Source organism: Grampus griseus (genome assembly GCF_964374135.1).
Source record: "Grampus griseus genome assembly, chromosome: 6".
In the NCBI taxonomy this organism is placed as follows: Eukaryota; Metazoa; Chordata; class Mammalia; order Artiodactyla; family Delphinidae; genus Grampus; species Grampus griseus.
The window spans coordinates 104108919-104128407 of record NC_139000.1 but is presented as its reverse complement, the minus strand read 5'-3'; the positions used below and the strand labels follow the sequence as shown (position 1 = coordinate 104128407).

General features: G+C 50.9%; 1 protein-coding gene across 1 annotated transcript in view; it reads left to right on the top strand.

Moving 5' to 3' along the window:
- The window catches only part of SCARA5 (scavenger receptor class A member 5), a 117812-nt gene that overhangs the window by 74356 nt on the left and 23967 nt on the right, over positions 1-19489 (top strand). Inside the window, exons 5-7 of the mRNA XM_082655907.1 lie at positions 4102-4182; positions 6244-6342; positions 8263-8319. Of these exons, the coding sequence (XP_082512033.1) occupies positions 4102-4182; positions 6244-6342; positions 8263-8319 (237 nt within the window). The remainder of the gene's footprint in view (positions 1-4101; positions 4183-6243; positions 6343-8262; positions 8320-19489) is intronic.

Below are 19489 nucleotides of genomic sequence, written 5' to 3'. Positions count from 1 at the left end.
GGGTCCTTCCAGTTCTGAGACCTGGGGATTCTGCCCTGGTGCCCTCAGAGATGGGAGGGGTGAGTGTGAAGGTGAGCTTCAGGGATGAGAGTGATGGGCCTCTTAGAAAGGAAAAGATTTGGCTAGTATTTGGGGATACCACGAGGAGAACGTTTTTGCTGAGGTGGAAGAGAGTTTGTGTCGAGAAGCATCAGGCTGTGAGTTTGCAGAAGAAGGGGTCAGGTTGGGAATGATTTTCAGGGGGTCCCCAACAGAGGGGGCTGCCAATTATGGTGTGAGGGGCTTCCAAGGGCTCTGAGTTCACTCGATTCTGATGAGATTAATCAGACAGCAACAGTGGGCTGGAGAGAGACTGGAGCCAATGAGGGAGGCAGTGAGGAAGGAGTGAGACACATGACATGGGAACCACCTGGATGACAGCCTTGAAGGGGGCTGGGCAGAGGAAAGGGAGGAGTCCAAGAAAGCTCCAGATTGTTAAGCTGGATTCCTGAGAAAATGACAAAACGTCAGATCCCAAGAGTGCATCACCCATGGGCAGCAGTGGTTGAAAGGAGCACTTGATCCTCAGAGCTCCAGGCAGCATGGCCCCATGAGACTCAGACTGGCCGCATTCCAGGCTCTTCTGAGTCGGCCGGGCCAGTACCACCTGAGGGCATGACTAAGGCTTGGAAATCAGCACCCACCTTAACTGTCTACCCCGGCTTCTTCCCAGTTAATCTCTAGTAAAGGCCTTCACTAACCACTTAGTTCTGTTGTAAAAACTCTCCATGTGTAGGATGTTTTTTGGATGTGGCTCTCCCTGCATTGGAAGGGTGATTTCAGAGCCTGGAATAACCATCTCCAAATAGTTCTGATGAAGCATTACAAAAAGTCAGGTACAGATGGTCAGGGCTGGCCTTGCCACTCAAGGCTTCCCAAGCCTGTTGATATCCACCATGTCACTGAATTCGCTTATTCCTCACTACAAACGCCAGAGGAAGGGATTTTTACTTAGATTTTATGGAACCGGGACCTGAACCTAAGATCTTCCATATCCATCCTCAAACCTCACCTTCCAAATGATCTCTGCCACCTTGATGCCCTACCATCAGGGTCAGGCCACTGGGCAGCATCCTCCCTTTGCCAGAATTACTCCCGGGAAGGTCCATATGTTGGGTCACACCCACATCAGAGCGAATAAAACAAATGGAGGGCACGGTCCATGGTATCCTTGACCTGCTTGATTCCCGGAGCGCTGGGTTACCCCTGGGGAGGCCTGGAGGGAGCAGAGAAGAGTGAAAAGGGATGGAGTGGACTGGGGGCAGGGGGAGGGTGACAGCCCAGTGACAGCCCGTGACGTACAGAGATCCAGGAACCGCTCTCAGCTCCCTTTGCTGCAGCTTTGACCTGGCCAGGAGATTGTTGGAATGGGCATTGTTAAAGCTCATTTGCTTCCGTACTCTATCTTTCTTTGCTTTAGAATCTTAGACGTGTTCCCAGCCGTTCCTGTTGTCCAAAAACCGAGGTCACCATGGCCAGTCTTACTTTGCTTTTCTTCCTAGAAAAGAGGAAGATGACTGCAAACCCCAGTCCCCCGTAAATGATCTGTGTAACTCACGAGTCGTTGTGTAATGATTTGTGCATTTTTCAACTGTTGATTACTTTTTTCCCTGTACGCATGCCATTGAATGCTTAAACAGCTGTCAACTTTGGTTAGGGTCTGCGGACAGTGTCAACTTGGGGAATGTATCAGTACATCTTGATCTTGGCCACCTGGCTGTTTCGTGTGTATTAACACCCTCTGATCTCACATACTCATTCATTCATCAGATATTTATTGTGCAAGACATGACTGCTATGCTGCGAGTATACATGCTTTGGTTTCCTGGGGCTGTCATAACAAAGTACCACAAGCTGAGTGGCTTAGAACAACAGAAGTTTATTCTCTCACAGTTCTGGAGGCCAGAAGTCTGAAATCAAGGTGTCCACAGGGCCATACTCCCTCCAAAAGGTCTAGGGGAGGATCCTTCCCGGCCTCTTTCTGACTTCTGATGTTGCCAGCCATCCATGGCGTTCCTTGGCCTGTAGACACATCACTCCAGTCTCAGCCTCCATGGTAACCTTGCCTTCTGCCCAGCTGTCTGTGCTTTCTCTTTTTATAAGGATGCCAGTCATTGGGTAAGGACCCACCCTACTCCAATCGGACCTCATCTTTAACTAATTACCTCTGCAAAGACCCTGTTTTCAAAGAAAGTCGAATTCTGAGGTTCCAGGTGGACATGAACTTGGAGGGGACACACTTCCACCCAATGCAATACAGTTTGGGCATTTTCCTTGGTCCTTTTTTTTTCTCTCATCGAGCAGCCAGAGCAGGGAAAGTTAGAGTCTGGATCTTCACAGCCAGTACGGGGATGTCAAGGATGTGGTCTTGTCTCAGGGAGATGGCCATTTTCTTAGGAAAAAGAGAACACGTACTCCCGTGACTGTAAGACCAGGCAGTGTGAGATAAACGTCAAGTGGCACCCAGGATGTGCATTCAAACAGGCCATGCCTACTTGCAGCAGGAATGATAGATCAGAGAAGGTTTGGCCAAGAAGGTGGTCATGAGCATCCCTGAGGGGCAGGTAGCCATAGGCGATTGGCAAGGAGGGCCCCCCTGGCTCGCCAGTCTGGGAACAGCAGGCTGCCATGCGGGAAGGTTCGGGTGCATTCTGGGAATGGCAGGAGGTCTACATGAGGAGCAGGGCAGGGTGGGCGGGGCCAGGCAGACCTGAGTTGAAACCACGGCTCCCTCACTCGCTAGTTGGCTGTGTAGTCTCAACACCCAGCATGTGGGGACTGAATCTGATCACACAAGCTAGAATCCCTGCCGTGATGCTGGACCCTCACCCAGGAAGGAAGCCCCGCTAAGTAGCAATTAGAAACCTCTTCTTCCATCCAGGTGCTCAAGCCAGAGATCTGAACCTGATCCTGGCTGCCTCCCCTGCCTTCACCTAGTTTAGCCAAGGTCTGTCTCTTGTCTCTTCTACTTCCTAACAGCTACTCACATCCCTCCCCACGGCTACATCCCTAATACAGGGCTCCGCCACCTCGCACCTGGGGTGCAGCCTCCTCCTTGACCTCCCTGCCTCTACTTTCCCTCTGTTCCAATCCCTTTCCAACACTGCAGCCTGAGCAGTCTTCCTCGTGTGCAGATATGACCACACTGTTCTCTCAGGCCCCTTCTGTGGCTTCTGGTGCCCTCAGGGTCAAATTCAACACACTTACACCAGGCCTCCAGGACCCTCCACTTTCTCACCCTTCTTATCCCATCTTGGGACCCCCACCCCCAGTTTCTAATCCCATCATGACTCACAGATCTCTTTCTTATCTTTAAGCTCTTATAGGGATTGTTCCCTCCGCCTGGAACTTTCTCCTTTTCCTCTTAGTTAAGGCTGTTACAACAATACCACAGACTGGGTGGCTTACACAGCATTCCTTTCTCACAGTTCTGGAGGCTAGAAGTCTGAGATCAGGGTTGGGTTCAGATGAGAGCCTTCTTCCTGGCTGCAGATGGCTGTCTTCTTGCCGTGCCCCCCTATGGCAGAGAAAGCATGCTCATCGGTACCAGCGTGAGGAAGGGAGGGAGGAAGAGTGCTCTCTGGGGTCTCTTCTTAGAAGGGCGCTAATCCCATCATGGGGGCCCCACTCTCATGACTTCATCTAAACCTAATCATCTCCCAAAAAGGCCCCATCTCCAATACCAGCACGTTGGACGTTAGGGCTTCAACATATGCATTTGGTGTTGGGTTAGGGGAGCCATAGACATTCAGTCCATAACACACTCCCACTCCTCTCTTTACTTAGCCACCTTCTGTTCCTCCTTGCAATTTCACTTTGGATGTTACTTCTTCCGGGAAGCTTTCCCTGATTCCTACCTCCCCAGTGCAAGCACACACACACACACACACACACACACGCACACACACGCACACACACGGCTGGACTAGATGGAGCCCTGTGTTTATCCAAAGCATAAAGCATAATGCTGACCCTTCCTCTTTTTAGCAGGGAGTTTCCTCCACAGGTGACCTACTCCAGAAAGCCATCCTCTAACCTTAGTGCTGTTTGCAACCCTTTCAGGACCACCGGGCCCCAAAGGCGATCAGGGGGTTGAAGGGAAAGAAGGCAAGCCTGGAACCCCTGGATTACCTGGACTTCGAGGTAATGGGGAGGCCCCTGGGAGGGCACTGGACATACCAGGAAGGGAAGGGGCTCTGCTATCCATCCCTGACCCTCTATTTTCTCTTTGGGATCGGTGATGGGGCTCCTGGGACAGTGCCCAATCAACTCAGCTTCAGATGCCCTGTTCTGTTAAGAGACTAAGAGGTTATTGGTATAACAGTAGGATGGAGCAAATCTTTTTCCATAGAGAGTACCAGGACCTGAAGAAGAAGGGTACACACGAGGCTCGCAACTCCTTGAAGCCACTCCCCACCCCAGCAGCCAGGGTCCCTGTGACCAGGGCCATTGGAAGGTATTGAGGGTGTCCCCTGATCCAGAGCAACCCATCAAGTATGCTGTGTCCCCTCAGTGTTTCCTGAGTCCCCAACCCCTGACCCCCTACCTCCTGCAGAACCTGCCCCGGTCAGTAGATACCTGCCCTCTCATGCCGTCTCCACCCTGCTACATGCACTAGTGACAGCCCGGAGGGTCCAAGAGCTGGCAGGGAGGGTACTTTGGGGCCTTCTGGAAAGGGTGTGTTCGTCTTAAATGCCTCGTCTCAGGAGTTCCCGTTCTGTTACTTTACCAAATTTTGCATCCCAGCCTGTCCATTCCCCAGCCTCTGCTGTGAGCAGCGTTTTTCTAAGGGAGTGTAGAGTCTTCTAAGTGATGTAAGAAAAGGGGAGGTTTATCAGGGGAAAGGTGTCGGCTTATTTATGTCAGGAATTATACCTCCAAACCACCCCCTTCCTAAGTCTCTAAGGAGGCTGAGAACAAGAGAAGAGGCAGAGGCTGGTTGAGGCACAACCCACGGCCTGGCCTCCACCTCTCAGCACAGCTCCCTAAACTCAGAATCAAGGATGCCCAGGGGCTCCCAGAGCTGTGGAACCTCCTTTTCTGCCTTAGTCAGTGACAGGATGCAGGATTCCTGGGCATATCCTGCAGGAGACACAGAATGCCGTGGCAGCAGGGCTGCTGGGCTCCAGGAATGTTGCGTTAGGGAAAAAAATAAATCAAGCCCTCGTCTGAGGTGCTATCACCCTCTTGGGGCCCCCATCCTCTTCCAGCCGTTTGATGTTTACGGCGGAGGAATCATAAGTGCGAGACAGATTTCTCCGTGTCATGGAAAAAGGCCAAAGGAAACCAACTAACATTCGAAGCAGGAAAGTAAAATTAATTTGTTAATTAGAGTGCCCTGCTTTGCAGAGATAACTGTGGGCTTAGGTCAGACCTCCAGGGCCGAGGCCTCACTGGGCGAAACCACTTGTTGACTCCGGCTTTCCATGGTGACGTGCAGCCAGTGCCACGGGGCCTTGTGGCCAGGAGCCCTGGGGACTGATGTGACAGCAGCCTGTCTGCCCCAGTTACTGAGCTTGCAGACTTCCTGCCTCCTCTTCAGCCTACCTTCCCCCTGCTCTACGCTTCCCTGTGTTTACCACAAGGAAGAGACCTTGCTGGTTTTTTCTTACATAGGATGGGGAGTGATTTAATCTTCCTCCTACCCCAAGTACCAGTAAGCCCTTTTCATCCAGCTGAGATGAAGCCGACCAAGCAGGGATAGGACCCTGCCTCCAGCGCTCTCTGCTGTGTGACCATGGGCAGGTTACCTAACCTCTCTGGGCCTCAGTTTTCTCATTGGTAACACAGGTGAAATAATACCTCAGTTTATGGGGAGGATTAAATAAGATACGTAATGGAAAGCACCCAGAACAGTGCCTGCCACGTTCAAAAGGCTCCAAAAAATTTTGCAAGTCTAAACCTCTAGCAAAGCTAGAGGTACAGAGACAGCTTCCGAATGAGGTTGGCACCTCCACCATCACTCACAATAGAATTGGACCTTTCGGGGGGAGGGGTTCAGCCTCACTGGATAAAAGGTGCTGACGGGGAGGGTTTGTGCTGACTTTTTGGACACTGTCTTTGTAGCATCTTTAACTCAGAAGAGTCAGGAAGCAGGGATAGCAGGAGGATGCGTGGTTGAGGTCGGTGGCTGAGCCAGACGATGGCCTCTGGGGGCCCTTCCAGTTCTGAGTCTGAGGCTCCAAAACTTTCTTGTCTCCCCAGGTCTGCCAGGGGAGAGAGGGACCCCAGGACTGCCCGGCCCCAAGGGCGACGAAGGGAAGCTGGGAGCCATGGGACCGATGGGCATGCGTGGGTTCAAAGGTAACAACGCATCTCAGCTCACCCTCGCTCACCGCCAGCCCCCGCGCACCAATGTGGGCACTGGAGTGTGGACCGGGTTCAAATTCTAGTTCTTCCACTGACAAGCTGAGTGACCTTGAGCAAGTCACTTAATCTCATTAGGCATCAGTTTGTTTTCTTTTCTTTTTTTTTTTTTCTTTTTGGCTGCACCGCAGGGCTTGCGGGATCTTAGCTCCCCCGACCAGGGTTGGAACTCGCACCCCCTGCAGTGGAAGCGCGTGTCCTAACCACCGGACTGCCCAGGGAATTACCATTAAGCGTCAGTTTCCTCATTCCCAAACTAACAAGCCTTGTGATACCATATTTCACAGGGCTGTCACGAGGATTACGTGGAACGTATATGAGTGAAAACACGGTAAACTCCAAAGCGCTGTAGAAATGCAAGGAAGTGTTACTATTGGTTGCAGCTCGGTGATGTAACCGGAGGAAGCCAGGCCAGGAGAGCAGGCTTGCAGGAGAAACACAGACCCAGGATGGCCTCCTCCCCCCAATACTGCCAGATTCCTCACAGTTCCTCATATTCTTTTTATTCCCCAAATATTTAAAACTTTAATCAGTCCTCAGATTTCCATTGCCAATAGTGTTTCTTCTGACTTTTTTTCCTTCCCATTAATAATGAACAAGTCATCTTGTTCATTTTCAGGGAATCCCACTTTAGAGTCAGTCCCATCTTTCCACGTTCATTTCAAGAGTGTCCAGACCTCTTAGCACCATTGCAGAAGAAAAAGAGGAACTCGGATACTCTTTCCCCAGGCTCTCTCACTTGTTAAAATGAAAACTAAGAAAAAGAAAAGTACTATTAATCATTCCCACCCCACATCTAGGATGACCTCTTAATCTAGGATCACTGGGAACTTTTATTCTACTTTCTGGTTGGTGATTAAACAGACTGAGGTTTTCCTTCCTTTTATGATCCACATTTAAAAAAATCGATTTTAAAACACATTACAAAAGCAGCACATGCTTATTGCAAACAATTTAACAATACAGAAATGTATAAAGTATAAAGTAAAAAGTGAGTGCCTTCCCCCTAGGTCTCTTAAGGGCTTATTCTTCAGAATAACTACTGTAAACGCTTTGGAGCACATCCTGCCAGACCCTTTTCCAAGCACATTCATATTTACATATATGTTTGCTTTTGTTTTTTTCAAAACTTGGAACACATGAGGCATCCTCCCCTGGAACTTGCTGGCTTGCTTTTTTTTCATGAGAGAATATGCCATAAGCTTTTGATTTGCAGATATCTTTCTGGAGGCAATTGGATGGAATTCCCTGGTCATTTTAATGTCCCCTTGAGTGGTGTCAGGACCCATCTACTTCTTTGTAGAGTGGGATGCTAGCTGAGAAAAAAGCTGTGTTGTTTTAACCATATCCTGGGAAGGAAATTCCACAATTCCCTGGAAACTCTCCCCCGTGTTTTATAGCCTCCTCCACTGATAAATCTGCCTGACGTAGAACCTATGTGTCTCCCTTTGTAACTGAAGACCCTCCCCCCCTTTTCTCTTTCCATGCTTATTAGAACAACCTTGGATTTGGACTTCTGAAACTTTGGCTGTTTAATAGGAATATCTTTGCTTTGTCTTCTTCCTGTGGGATACCATGTACTCCTTTAGTCTGTGCTGCGCTGCTCCTCTGTGCTTTAGTTAGGAGGGAATGAAACTTCTCTGCTTGGTGCCCACCCACCCTGCTTCCAAGGGGGACCAGAGTAGGCAACATAATTGGCCCAAGCTCTTACCCTTTCAGCCATGCATGCCCTCCAGGGCTGCGGACTCCTCCCTGAGGATTTCTCTGGTCTTGGGTTAATGTTTCCTGCAGGTAAGACTTTATTTACAATTAGGATTTATTTCCATTTCTAATGCCCGTTTTCCTCCTCTGTTTCAGGTGACCGAGGCCCAAAAGGAGAGAAAGGAGAGAAAGGAGACAGAACAGGGGATGCCAGTAAGGAAATTCTGTTGGGGTCACTGGATTCTGTGTCAGCACAGGTGTAGCTGTTGCCCAAGCAACCCAAGTTTCGGTGGCTGGAGGCTGGGGCTCCAGTGTCAAAGGAGCTCCCTGTCCACTCCAGGGCTCAGTTGATCCAGCAAGAGAGAATTATACCCCAGGGGCACAGGCCACATTTCCAGACATGGTGTAAACCCAGTGGTTGTGTGGGAGGGACTGGAGGCAGACTGCATGGGCTCCCTTCCGGTCGCCTCCCTATGTAATGTGTGCCTCAGTTTTCTCATCTATAGAATGGGGAGAAGAAGCATTCTTATGTCATAGAGGCATTGTAGAGAATTAAATGAGTTAATCCATGTAACAGGTGGTTAGGACACGTGGTTAGGACTCAGTAAGTGTTTGTTATTATTATCCTATGTAATACACCAATTTAGACAGACTTACATCATTGGAGATGCTTGCTAAAATTCAGTTACCGACCTTGTTAAAATTCAGCAAGACCTCATGGGGAAAGGTATAGAGGCGAAGCAGAATCCTGTTTGTTCTCCTCCTCTGCCACTAACTGAGCAGTGGTGCTGGAAATCTCATTATCTGGAAGACCACCGAGGCCAGGAATGGGCGTCTTTCCGACGAGGGTCCTTCCTAAAATGTTTACAAGGGAAGCCAGCTTATCTAGTTATGACACTCTTTTCCAGGGTTTATTTCCCCCACAAAGGTCTACACGTAGAACCCTGGAGAGAGCGCCAGAAAAGAGCGAGCCTCCCAGCCAAGTTTCAGTGAATAGAGTCTCCCAGCCAAGACTCAAAAAAATACCACCATAGAGTATCTGTTGGGCTCTGAAATGCTGCCATCTGGGTGAAGGCTCAAGCAGTTTACCCACTTCTAGGGCATCTGGGCCCTGGTGTGGGGCTGCCTAAGAAGGCTGGGCCTGGGGCAAGGGACAGATACCCCTGTGGATGCACACTTTGGACCCAGATTGAGGGCTTCTCGAAGGCTGATCTTCGGTTTCAGTGGGTCCTTAAAATGACATTTCCATCCCAGCCATGCAGGACCAGGAGACCTTGCTGTTGAATAATGCCCTTCTCCAAGGTCCCTGAAACTTTAACTTGCCTCCTACTTCCTCTACCCTTTGCTTTCCCGGGGCAGTGATTAAGGATCAACCAGGAAAAGTGTAGGTGGCAGCTCTCTGTCGCTCTAAAGTGATGGGTGTACCTGAGGAGGAGGTGCGCCTGTGTCTACCCTGGACTCCACACGCCCACCTTACCTTAGATGCTGTGATCCACAAAGCAGTCTATGTGCTTCGCAGTCTGTCTAGCATTACGGAGAGTCCCTTCCAAGGATAGCCAAGGGCTTAACTGGGAGCGACCCGGCTAGATGAGATCTGCGGGACGCTGCAGGAGCCAAAAGAAAATGTCGAAGGCAAAGGAAGGGGGTCTAGATCCGATCTAGGATGTCTGTGAGAGATCTGACTCCTGAATGCTGCCTTCTGCTGCATTGGTTGACTTGCTTCTGACGGAATGCTGCCAAGGCGGCCGAGAAGGACCGTGGCATTTAGCTGTGTGAAATAAATAACTCCTGACGGGCTGGCAGGAAGGGAGGGACTGTGGAAAGGTAACCTCTGAGAGGGGAATCAGAAACACTGCCCGCGTACCCAGGGGTGCTTGTCAGGACTCTCTGACAGCTGTTCTCCAGCTGTCTCGAGAGGATGGTGTGGTCTGAGCTCGCCGAGCCTGGGAGAGGTGATGGTGGTTAGTCACCATTCACCCCAGGGATGCTCGCGTCACTGTTTACCTTGCCTCTGTGGGCTCAGCTGGGTGGGCTTTGCACTGGGATTGGGCTCTGAGGCTAGGGGCGCTGTGTGTGCGTGGCGGGGGGGGGGATGCTGGGGGTGGGAGCTGAGCCACCTGGGGGCGCTCCCCCAGGCACGGGTGGGGAGCCTGGGGAAGGGCAGCTAATCCACTTGACCCCGGAGCCTATTGACTGCACCGCAAGAGGCCCGTGTCAGCTCTGGATGGCCCCTCCTCGCGGACTGCCCTGAAGATGCTGTAACAGCCCCCTGACAAGACCCCAAAATGTCTCCATTGGTGATGGAGCTGGAAAGTGGGGACAGGGACGGCCCCATCAACGGGCGGCCGTACACAGCGTGGGAGGCACAAGGGACACATATGGGGATCGCAGAACCACCAGGCTGGACGGCCATCCATCCATCTCCCACTCGCAGAGACCTGGAATGGGGAGAGGAGACACCCAAGGCAGAGGCCGGACGGAAAACCCAGGCCTCGGCCTTCTCTGATTCTGGAATGAGAGCTCAGGCCCCTGGTCTTGAAGAGGAGGGTTGGGCTCCTTAAACCCCCTAGAGATGCCTCCACTTGGAGATATGGATGGAAGGGCCTAAGGCTGAAGGGGGGCCGCTGAAGCAGTTCAGGGCTGAGACCTGGGCCTTCCCATGGCCTCTACCCTCTGGCCTGCCTCTGCTTATGCCAAACCCACACTGTAGTCAGACTCCTGGTTAGGTTTCTAAGGAACTCTGGTCCCAGAGGCCTTCACTGGATCCCTGGGACTGAGGTTCTGAAGAGGGAGCCAGGGATCATCTTTCAGAAAAGTGTGGAAATTCTGACCCAGGCTGAGTGCCCGCTTCTGGGGGGTTCTTAGTCATTCCCTGGGCCCAGGGCAGCCCCACCGTGAGATCCAATGGGTGGGAAGAAGGAGTTCTCAGCGCAGGGCTCCACCCTCCTTCAAAAAAGGATATAGTGGAGGAGGCATCCTCCTCTGGGAGCCCAGCTTGCACCTAAGGCCTGGAACCTTTACCAAACACCTCCCACCTTTAGCAGCGAAAGCCTAAAGCTCCAGCAGGTGGGGATGTTACTACATTAAAGGGATTGATGAGAAAAACAACAAAGACCCCCGCCTCAGGTCAGAATTGGAAATTAGGGGTTTTTCTTTGAAGAGGGCGTTACAGAAAAGACTTCTCAGCAACCCTGTTTTAAGTAAATATTAAACTTTTTCAGAACAAGATCTTGTAATTGTTTACCCATGTTTTGGCCTGGAGTCATAGGGTTTTAGAGTCACAGGGTTTGGATGGTGTTTCAAACCAACTCCTCTCCCACCCTTGAGCCCACTGAACGGTCCTCTGAACAGAGAGCTGGAGAGAATTCCCACAGTCCCCCAGCTAGGTCATGGCCAAATTGGGGCTAGAATACAGAGCTGTTGATTTCTGCTTGATGAGAAGTAAAGGTGTTCGTTTGTTTTTCATTTTTATTGGAGTCTAGTTAATTTACAACGTTGTGTTAGTTTCAGGGGTACAGCAAAGTGAATCAGTTACACATATATGTATATCCACTCTTTTTTAGATTCTTTCCCCATATAGGCCATTACAGAGTATTGAGTTCCCTGTGCTATATACGAGGTAAAGGTTTTTTGTTGTTGTTTGTTTCAGGCAAGGGTGATATCAGTCATTCTGTTAGATGTTTGGCTTTTGAGAGTTTCGCCAGGAAAAAAAAAAAAAGTTATATATACACATCTCAAGACAGAAAGACATTTGTTTTACCCTCATATATGGTCCATTTGCAAGAAAAATAAATAGTATTTTTGCAGCTAAGGGGTGGGTAAAGGATCCAGTCTTGTTTAAGCCCCACAGCGTGAATTTCAAGCAGGATATAAATTCAGATTGTTTAAATACGTTTCCTCAATTTGGTTTCACATGGAAAAAAGTATGCAGAATGACCCAGGGGTAAATTCCAAGCCAGTGCTTGTTGATAGCTATCAGTTGCATCTCAGAAAACTTGAAAAAATGTTTAACACCTTGTGTGTGTTTTCAACACTTAGGGAAGTAGGTTTGTGTGTGTTTGGCGGGGAGGGGAACCAGTGGGCACCCCAGCATGCAGTATAAGCTCAAAATAAATGATCAGGATGGTGGTTTCTAGACAGGTTTTTTTTTTTTTTTTTCCCATTGCTACTGAGATGTCTCTACCTCTGTTTTAACAGGTACTCATTTTGGGGGAGGGGGGTGCGCTGCGTGGCATGCAGGATCTTAATTACCCGACACGAGAGATCGAACTCGTGCCCCCTGCAGTGGAAGCGTGGAGTCCTAACCACTGGACTGCCACGAAATTCCTTCTATCTCTGTTTGAGAATAAGGGAGGCAAAGACAGTCCTTTGGAGTCCGCGAATTCCCTTCCGCCCATCCCTGTCCCTAGAACTGGCGGCACTGGGTGCCCCAGGGGACCTGTTTGAGCACCAGAAGATAGCATTCTTTCAGGCCTGAGAGACAGAGCTACTGGACCTTTTATGTATAATTATATTTCTTTATTAACTCAACTGCGTGTACATCTCATTCCTTATACAACTTTAATGCCCCAGCAACAACATGGTTTAAAAGTAAACCACACTTCCAAGAAAAGCTAAGCGCTCACACAAGACTTCAAACCAGCTTGTACCTGGTACTCCGGGGAGTAAAGTTGCTGTGCCTGATATTTCACTTACTTCTCCAGTCCTTCCTATTCAGGAGGCATGATGATGGCCCTGTTCGAGAGATCAGGAGGCTGAGGGTAGAGGATAAGGAACCCGCCCAGAGCCACGGGCGTTCATCAGGGGCAGAGCCAGGATGCAGATCGGGTCTGTCCACGCTGGAGCCTACCTCCAGTCCTGCTACCATCCTGGATTATCTTTTACTCTTTTATTCTCTCTGGCCTTTGACGTGGGCGTCAGCATGGGGTCCTCATGGGCCACCATCCTTAGTGGGTTTAATATGAAAGCGCTAATGTCTTCCTTAGCAATGCTCCCTTTTTTTAAATTTATTTTTTAATTGCAGTATAGTTGATATAAAACATATAAGTTATAGGTGTACAACAAAGCAATTCATAATGTTTAAAGGTTATCCCCCATTTACAGTGATCACAAAAGATTGGCTCTGTTCCCCGTGCTGTACAATACATCCCTGTAGCCCCTTTTTTTTATATATATAAATTTATTTATTTATTTTTGGCTGCGTTGGGTCTTCATTGCTGCACGCGGGCTTTCTCTAGTTGCGGCAAGCGAGGGCTGCTCTTTGTTGAGTTGCGCAGGCCTCTCATTGCGGTGGCTTCTCTCGTTGTGGAGCATGGGCTCTAGGCGCGTGGGCTTCAGTAGTTGTGGCTCGCGGGCTGAGTAGCTGTGGCTTGCGGGCTCTAGAGCGCAGGCTCAGTAGTTGTGGCGCATGGGCTTAGTTGCTCCACGGCGTGTGGGATCTTCCCAGACCAGAGCTCGAACCCATGTCCCCTGCATTGGCAGGTGGATTCTCAACCACTGTGCCACCAGGGAAGCCCCCTGTAGCCCGTTTTATACCTAATACCTTTTCATCCTCTATCCGTGTGTTGCCTCTCCCCCTTCCCTCTCCCCACTGACAACCACTAGTTTGTTCTCTATATCATTGAGACTGCTTCTTGTTTGTTATATTCACTCGTTTGCTGTATTTTTTAGATGCTCAGTTACTTTTAAGAGACTTTTCCCCGTCTCAGAGTTCGCTCTCCCTTTCACCAAGCCTTAACTGCCTCCCCTGCCTTGGTGGCTCTGGGATAGGCCAGACTAAAGTTTTCACACCGGGGATGGGGGTCTCTGCCTCTGCCAGTGAAGCCTCCCCCCTCGTGGGCATTTCGCATTCTTCGTGACTAGGCGATTGTGCCTTCCTTCGTCCCTTCTTTTATCCTCACATAGCGAATCTCTGACAGATGCAAACATCACAGGGTGGGTGGAGATGGAAAAGTGGTTTTTAAATGTTTCTCCCCCTACGCTTATGTCTGGTGACTGAAAATACACAGACACACAAGACTCACTGAGAAAAATTGTCCCACAGCAAACACTGTCTCCTGTGCTGGCTGGAGCAGAGTGGGGGACACCCCAGAGGGAGAAATGAGCACAAGGATGTGGAAAATGGGGAACACTGGGCACCAGATGGAAGCTGAGTAGGCAGGGCCTGAAGCCCGCGGATCAGAAACTGGGCCGGCACAGCGCGGAGCTGGCTGTGGAAGGGGGCCAAGGCAAGAGAAGGTGAGGGGGCCGCCCTCACTTTTGTCATAGAGAAAAGGTACATGTGTGGCAGGAAGGAAACGTTTAGGCGAGAGAGCGTCGGTTATTCACTTATTTAGCAAACATTCTTGGAGGCTTCGCTGGAGATCAGGCTGTGGCTGAAGGCTGGGGAGCCCAGATGAGGAAGGCCTGGCCTCACCTTGAGGAGCTCCCAGGCTGGCAGGTGACAATCCTAAGAGAGCATGGTGAGGGTTTTAGGAGGCGAATACACAAAGGGAGTCACTCAATGAGGTGTCTTTGACCCAAGTCTTGACGGGCAAGTAGGTGTCCAGCCGGTGCCTGGAGAAGGTAAAGAAATTCCAGGGAAAGAGAACTGCGCGTGAAACGGCAGAGCACTGTCTGATAAACCCGAAGCGTTTGGTAGAGCAGAGGTTTGCGGAGCAAGAAACAAAAACTAAGGCCAGAGGGGTATTCAGGGATCTGTGCGCAGGAATGCAGGCTTGGTCTCTGGGCGACCCGGAGGGGCTCTAAGCAGGGTGTGACATGGCAACAGTGGGAGGTGACCGGCCAAGCGGAGAACCAGACTAGAGCCAGGACCCAGGCCGTGACAGTGGAGCCCCAGGCATCCCTGATGGCCATCAGCCCCTCAGCCAAAGCCGGCACCTGGCCGGCTGGCCCTTCCCCCGACGGGAAGGTCCTCGTTCAGGGCCGGGCTCCCCCGCTGCCTCTCCGCCTGCTCTTGGTTGAGCTGCTCTGCTTTGAGAAAGACCTGTTTTTCAGAAACCCCCGTTTCCTGAGAAGAAGAGGGGACGGGTGGGCTGTGGGGCAGCAGTGCTGAGATCCGAGTCCCCTCCAGACCCGGCCGTGTGGCCCTGAGGCCGCTCGCTGAGCCTCTGCAGCCACAATTTCCTCTTTTCTCTCCCGTTCTGTGCGAAGGATGGGATCGGGCCCCGCTTTGCCAAGAGCCTACCTTAAGCCTTCCAAAAACCAATCCAGTGACGTTTCCTGAAAGCTTCCTAGTGACCCCTTCCAGGAGAGCTTCAAATCGCTCTGCCCAGAAAGCAGCTCAGTTCCGTTGGGTTCTATGGCTTCAAATAGATCCAGGAAGGCCTGGAAAAACACAAGGGCTGGCTCCTTTAAGAAGCCAGGGGGCGAAGTGGGAGAATGTGGTAGGGGAGGTGTGCGGTCTAAGATCCACGGACACTCCCGGCTTGTAAAACGGAGAGAGAAGAGCTGCAGCTTGGGCCCCGGAGCAACGCAGCCCCCTTGGAGAATCCACGCTGTCCCCGAGTAGCAGAGGATGCTAGGAGGTCCTTAACAGGCCCGCTAGTATTTGTACTCTAGATACATAGATGCTGAGTGAACAGACGCAGGAGCCTGCCGAGGGCTAGGGGGAGAAAAATGAACAAGCCACTGTTTGGCGTTTATGTCAGAAGTGAGTGTCCAAGCGCTGGAGCGGCACAGCTGGAGTCTGCTGCTTTTAACTGTTAGGCTGGTGGGAATTACTCTTGTAGGTGGAGGTAACCAGTCTGTCCCCTAAGCACCTGTCCTTTTTATGATGAGTGATCCAGGGAGCGTGTCAGCACCGTCTGCGCGTCTCGCATGCCCCACGCTCAGCTGGCACTGCTCAGCCCATCCCCCCGGGAACCCGCAGGACCACAACATCCTCGACTCCCTGGCCAACAGGCGTCGGTTTCTGGGATCTGCCCTAAAGAAAACTTGTAGGAATACGAACCTCAGATCGAGGGTGAGAGAGGCATTTTCTACAAAAACAACGCCTTGGAACCACTGAAGAATTGAAGTTTTGGCCTTTGATGTGGGTTTTGTACGAGGAAAGTTTTGAGACGTACGTTAAAACCAGGAATGATTGAACTGTTTATTGAGAAAGCAGCTCAACCGGCTCAGGAATTGTTTGTAATCCCCGTGACCCTGCACTCACTCGTTTTAGGTTGGGTGGTAAACGTGCTGCAGGCACTAGATTAAATCCAGGAGGTCCCCGCTGCCGTGTCTTTTTGATGTAACTGGATCAGAGTTAGCTGCTACGGCATTAACTTCATGGCCCCACTTCCTCTCGAGTCCTTTGCCCGTCGAAAAGCCCCTCGGGGTGTACTTGGAAACAGTGGTCTAGATGGACTTACTTCCCCTAGCTGGATTTCAGCCGCTCTTCTAAAGAGTGCCATTGTGGAATTCTGATGGAACAAAGAGTAGGCAAAGCCTGTGGACGTCCCGGGAGGTCTTGTGGATGCTATGGTCGGGGGAGCTCACGGCTGATGCTTCACCGACTCAAAGGCTGGGCCAGTCCTTTGCTGCAGTGGCCGGCACCATCCTTGGGAATTATACTGAGCTCAGTACTATTTACTGAGAACTGACCATCCCGGTCCCTGAGCTCCTTATATTTCAGAACTCTTTAAAGTATGTGTCATTATCCCATTCAAACAGACGAGGAAACTACTCTGAGAGGTTAAATTACTTGCCCAAGGTCAGAGAGCTAGAAAGTGGTGGACCCAGTATACAAGCAGGTATGTCTTCAAGGGTTTAGAATATGCAGATGGGGAAGCATCCCAGCCAGGGGTCTCAGACCTTGAACTTGGAAGAGAGCAGTACCAAGAGGGAGGAAACAGGGAAGGGCGGGGACACGGTGAACAAAGCCAAAGGGTGTGAAAGAGCCTTCTTAGGAAAGGCCGCTAGTCTTGGTCATGAGCCCTAGAGCTGGCAATGGTCCATGAAGCCTTTAGAGGGATGCTCTGTAAACATCAGCACTTCCTCTCAGCTCTACCCGTGACAAAATGAGAGTTCAGGATCGTGGCCTTTCTCCCGGCTCTACAGCATTTCTTTCTAGTCCTAAAGGCCTGTTGACCCCCTATGACCCCTCCCTGCCCTTTGAGAGGCCCAGGAGCAAAAGCAAGGCAAAGGACTCACCTCTCTACCCAGGCCGCCCAGAAAATTCCTACAAATCCAGCTCCAAGCAGAGCTTCTGGGCATTAGCGACATCCTCCCACTGGGATGGGGTGAGCCTCTGCTTCAGGACTGGGCAGGGAAAGTGCTTCGTTTATTATTTGATCAGACACATTTTCATTGAACACCTGCTAGGAGCCAGGCGACCGCGGCTAGGGCATTAGAGGAACAAAGTCAGCCAAGACAAACTCCTGGCTTCCGAGGAATATGCATGGGGAGACCAGTGGGAGAGTCAACAGTTAAGAAAAAAATCCAGCATAAAAAGTACAGTGATAATTGGGAGATACTTCTGCTATTCCTTCTGTCCAGTAAAGTCCCGAGTACCCCCATGTGACCCCCAATGAAAGACACAGCACAGTGGCCTGTGGGGCTGGAGACCCAGATGTGGCCACTTTATCCTGTGACCTTAAGAAAGTCACTTTCCTTCTCTGAGTCTCCGCTTTCTCATCTGTAAAATGGGTATCACACCCACCACCCTAGAGGAGGACTGCCAAGATCAAATAAGACCGGCTAACAAAAGTTCTTTGAAGAGGCATAAATCACCACATTTAGAGCGGATTGCCATTAGGAAATAGTATTTTATAAAGTGCACCCGCAGGCCTGACCACATTTTAAAAGCGATGCCCTCCAGCATCGCTTTTCCTGCCTGACCGGAAATTCCTTAGGCTTGTGGGATGACTCCTGTCCTTCCCATGCAGACCACATTTCCTGTGGATGTCAGGGGAAAGAGCAGTGCCCCGTCTAGGCAGGCACAGAGCCCTTGCGCTGCAGGCTGGCTGGGGGCATGGGGAGTTCTTTCTTCACAGGAGAAGAAAAGTTCAACTTCCTTAAAGGGCAGCTGGTCTAGATTATCACCAGGTCTCTACTCTGCAGCTGCAGAGAATCAGAGCCTATTTTCCCAGCCCCATGTGTTTATTTCTATTCTCCACAACCTCCTTTCTTTCGACTTGTTTTGCTTTGGCAGGGCTTAGAAGGCAGGATAAATACACCTAAAGGAGCTATGAGGTTTCAGTATTATGCTGGGTTCCTCCCCCTCTCTTCTCTTGAGAAGCAAAGTTCCCTGGGCTTTTGGGCCCTCCTGATGTACAACCAAGCAGGTTCTGGGGTATTTAGGGATCAGTTCTGTTCCTAGAGCCCCTCAACCATTCATTCATCCACTCATTTAGTACCGTTTGTTGATGGCAATGTGCTAGGTCTCTGCCTGCAAGTGGGACTGCGACTGGGAACCACAAGGATGCTGAATGCCTGTCACTTCCTGGGAGCTTCCAGTGGTGGGGCATGCGGGCTGGCCAAGGGAGCGGTGCTGAACTATTTCTCATCTGTGGGAAGCGCATATGGGGGCCACAGGTCAGGGAGGCCCTCCTGGAGGAGGTGACCTGACTACTGTGAAGTTGTGTAGCCCAGGCTTGATCCCAGATCCATCCTCTCCCACAGTGCTTCTAGCCCTGGCTGGGCATTTCCACTAGCTGCCAACTGTTCAAAAATGTCCCTCCCCCGATTCCCCGCTGGTAGATTTTGAAGCACCCCGGTGATTCTTACATGAAGCCCAGAGCCAAGAACCACTGCTTTAAGTCCCAGGCTCTTTCCCTTACTCCTAAAGACACGAATTCCTACAGACCCAGGGGGCTGCTGGGAGATAGATGAAAGGTACTTTACATATGGCGTGGGCTGTTATTAAATATTCGTCTGAAGTGTTCAGCCTGACAGTTGGCTCTGTGGTTTGCAAATGAAAGGCCTTTGCTCTCCCTGGCTCCACCTCAGAGCAGCTGTGTGACCTTAGGCAAGTTATTTGCCTTCTGTGGGCCCATTTCTCCTCTGTTAAGTGAGGGTCATAATGCCTAACTCATGGAGCTATTGTGAACAGTAAATGAGCGAGGGTGGGCCTGAGAACTCTGCACGGGGCCTGACATGTCGTGGGGACTGAGTGTGCGTGAGTTCCCTTCACCGTCCACCCTTGACTTGAAATCTCTCCCGGGCGGCACCCAGGACCTGCCTTTGTTGTGCTAGGTTTGGAGCGGCTCTGAGCCAGGTGCAGACAAGCCCCATAGGCAGTGGGTAGTTCTAAGGCTGCCCCAGCCCTGGAAACCAGTTCCGAGATGGTAGCTACTGGTCGTTAAGCTGTCCTCCCGGACCCACTGAGAGGCTGAATAATGCAGCCACTCCCTCGGCTGTGCTCCCACCAGATGCTGGAGAAAGAGGAAGATATTCTGCA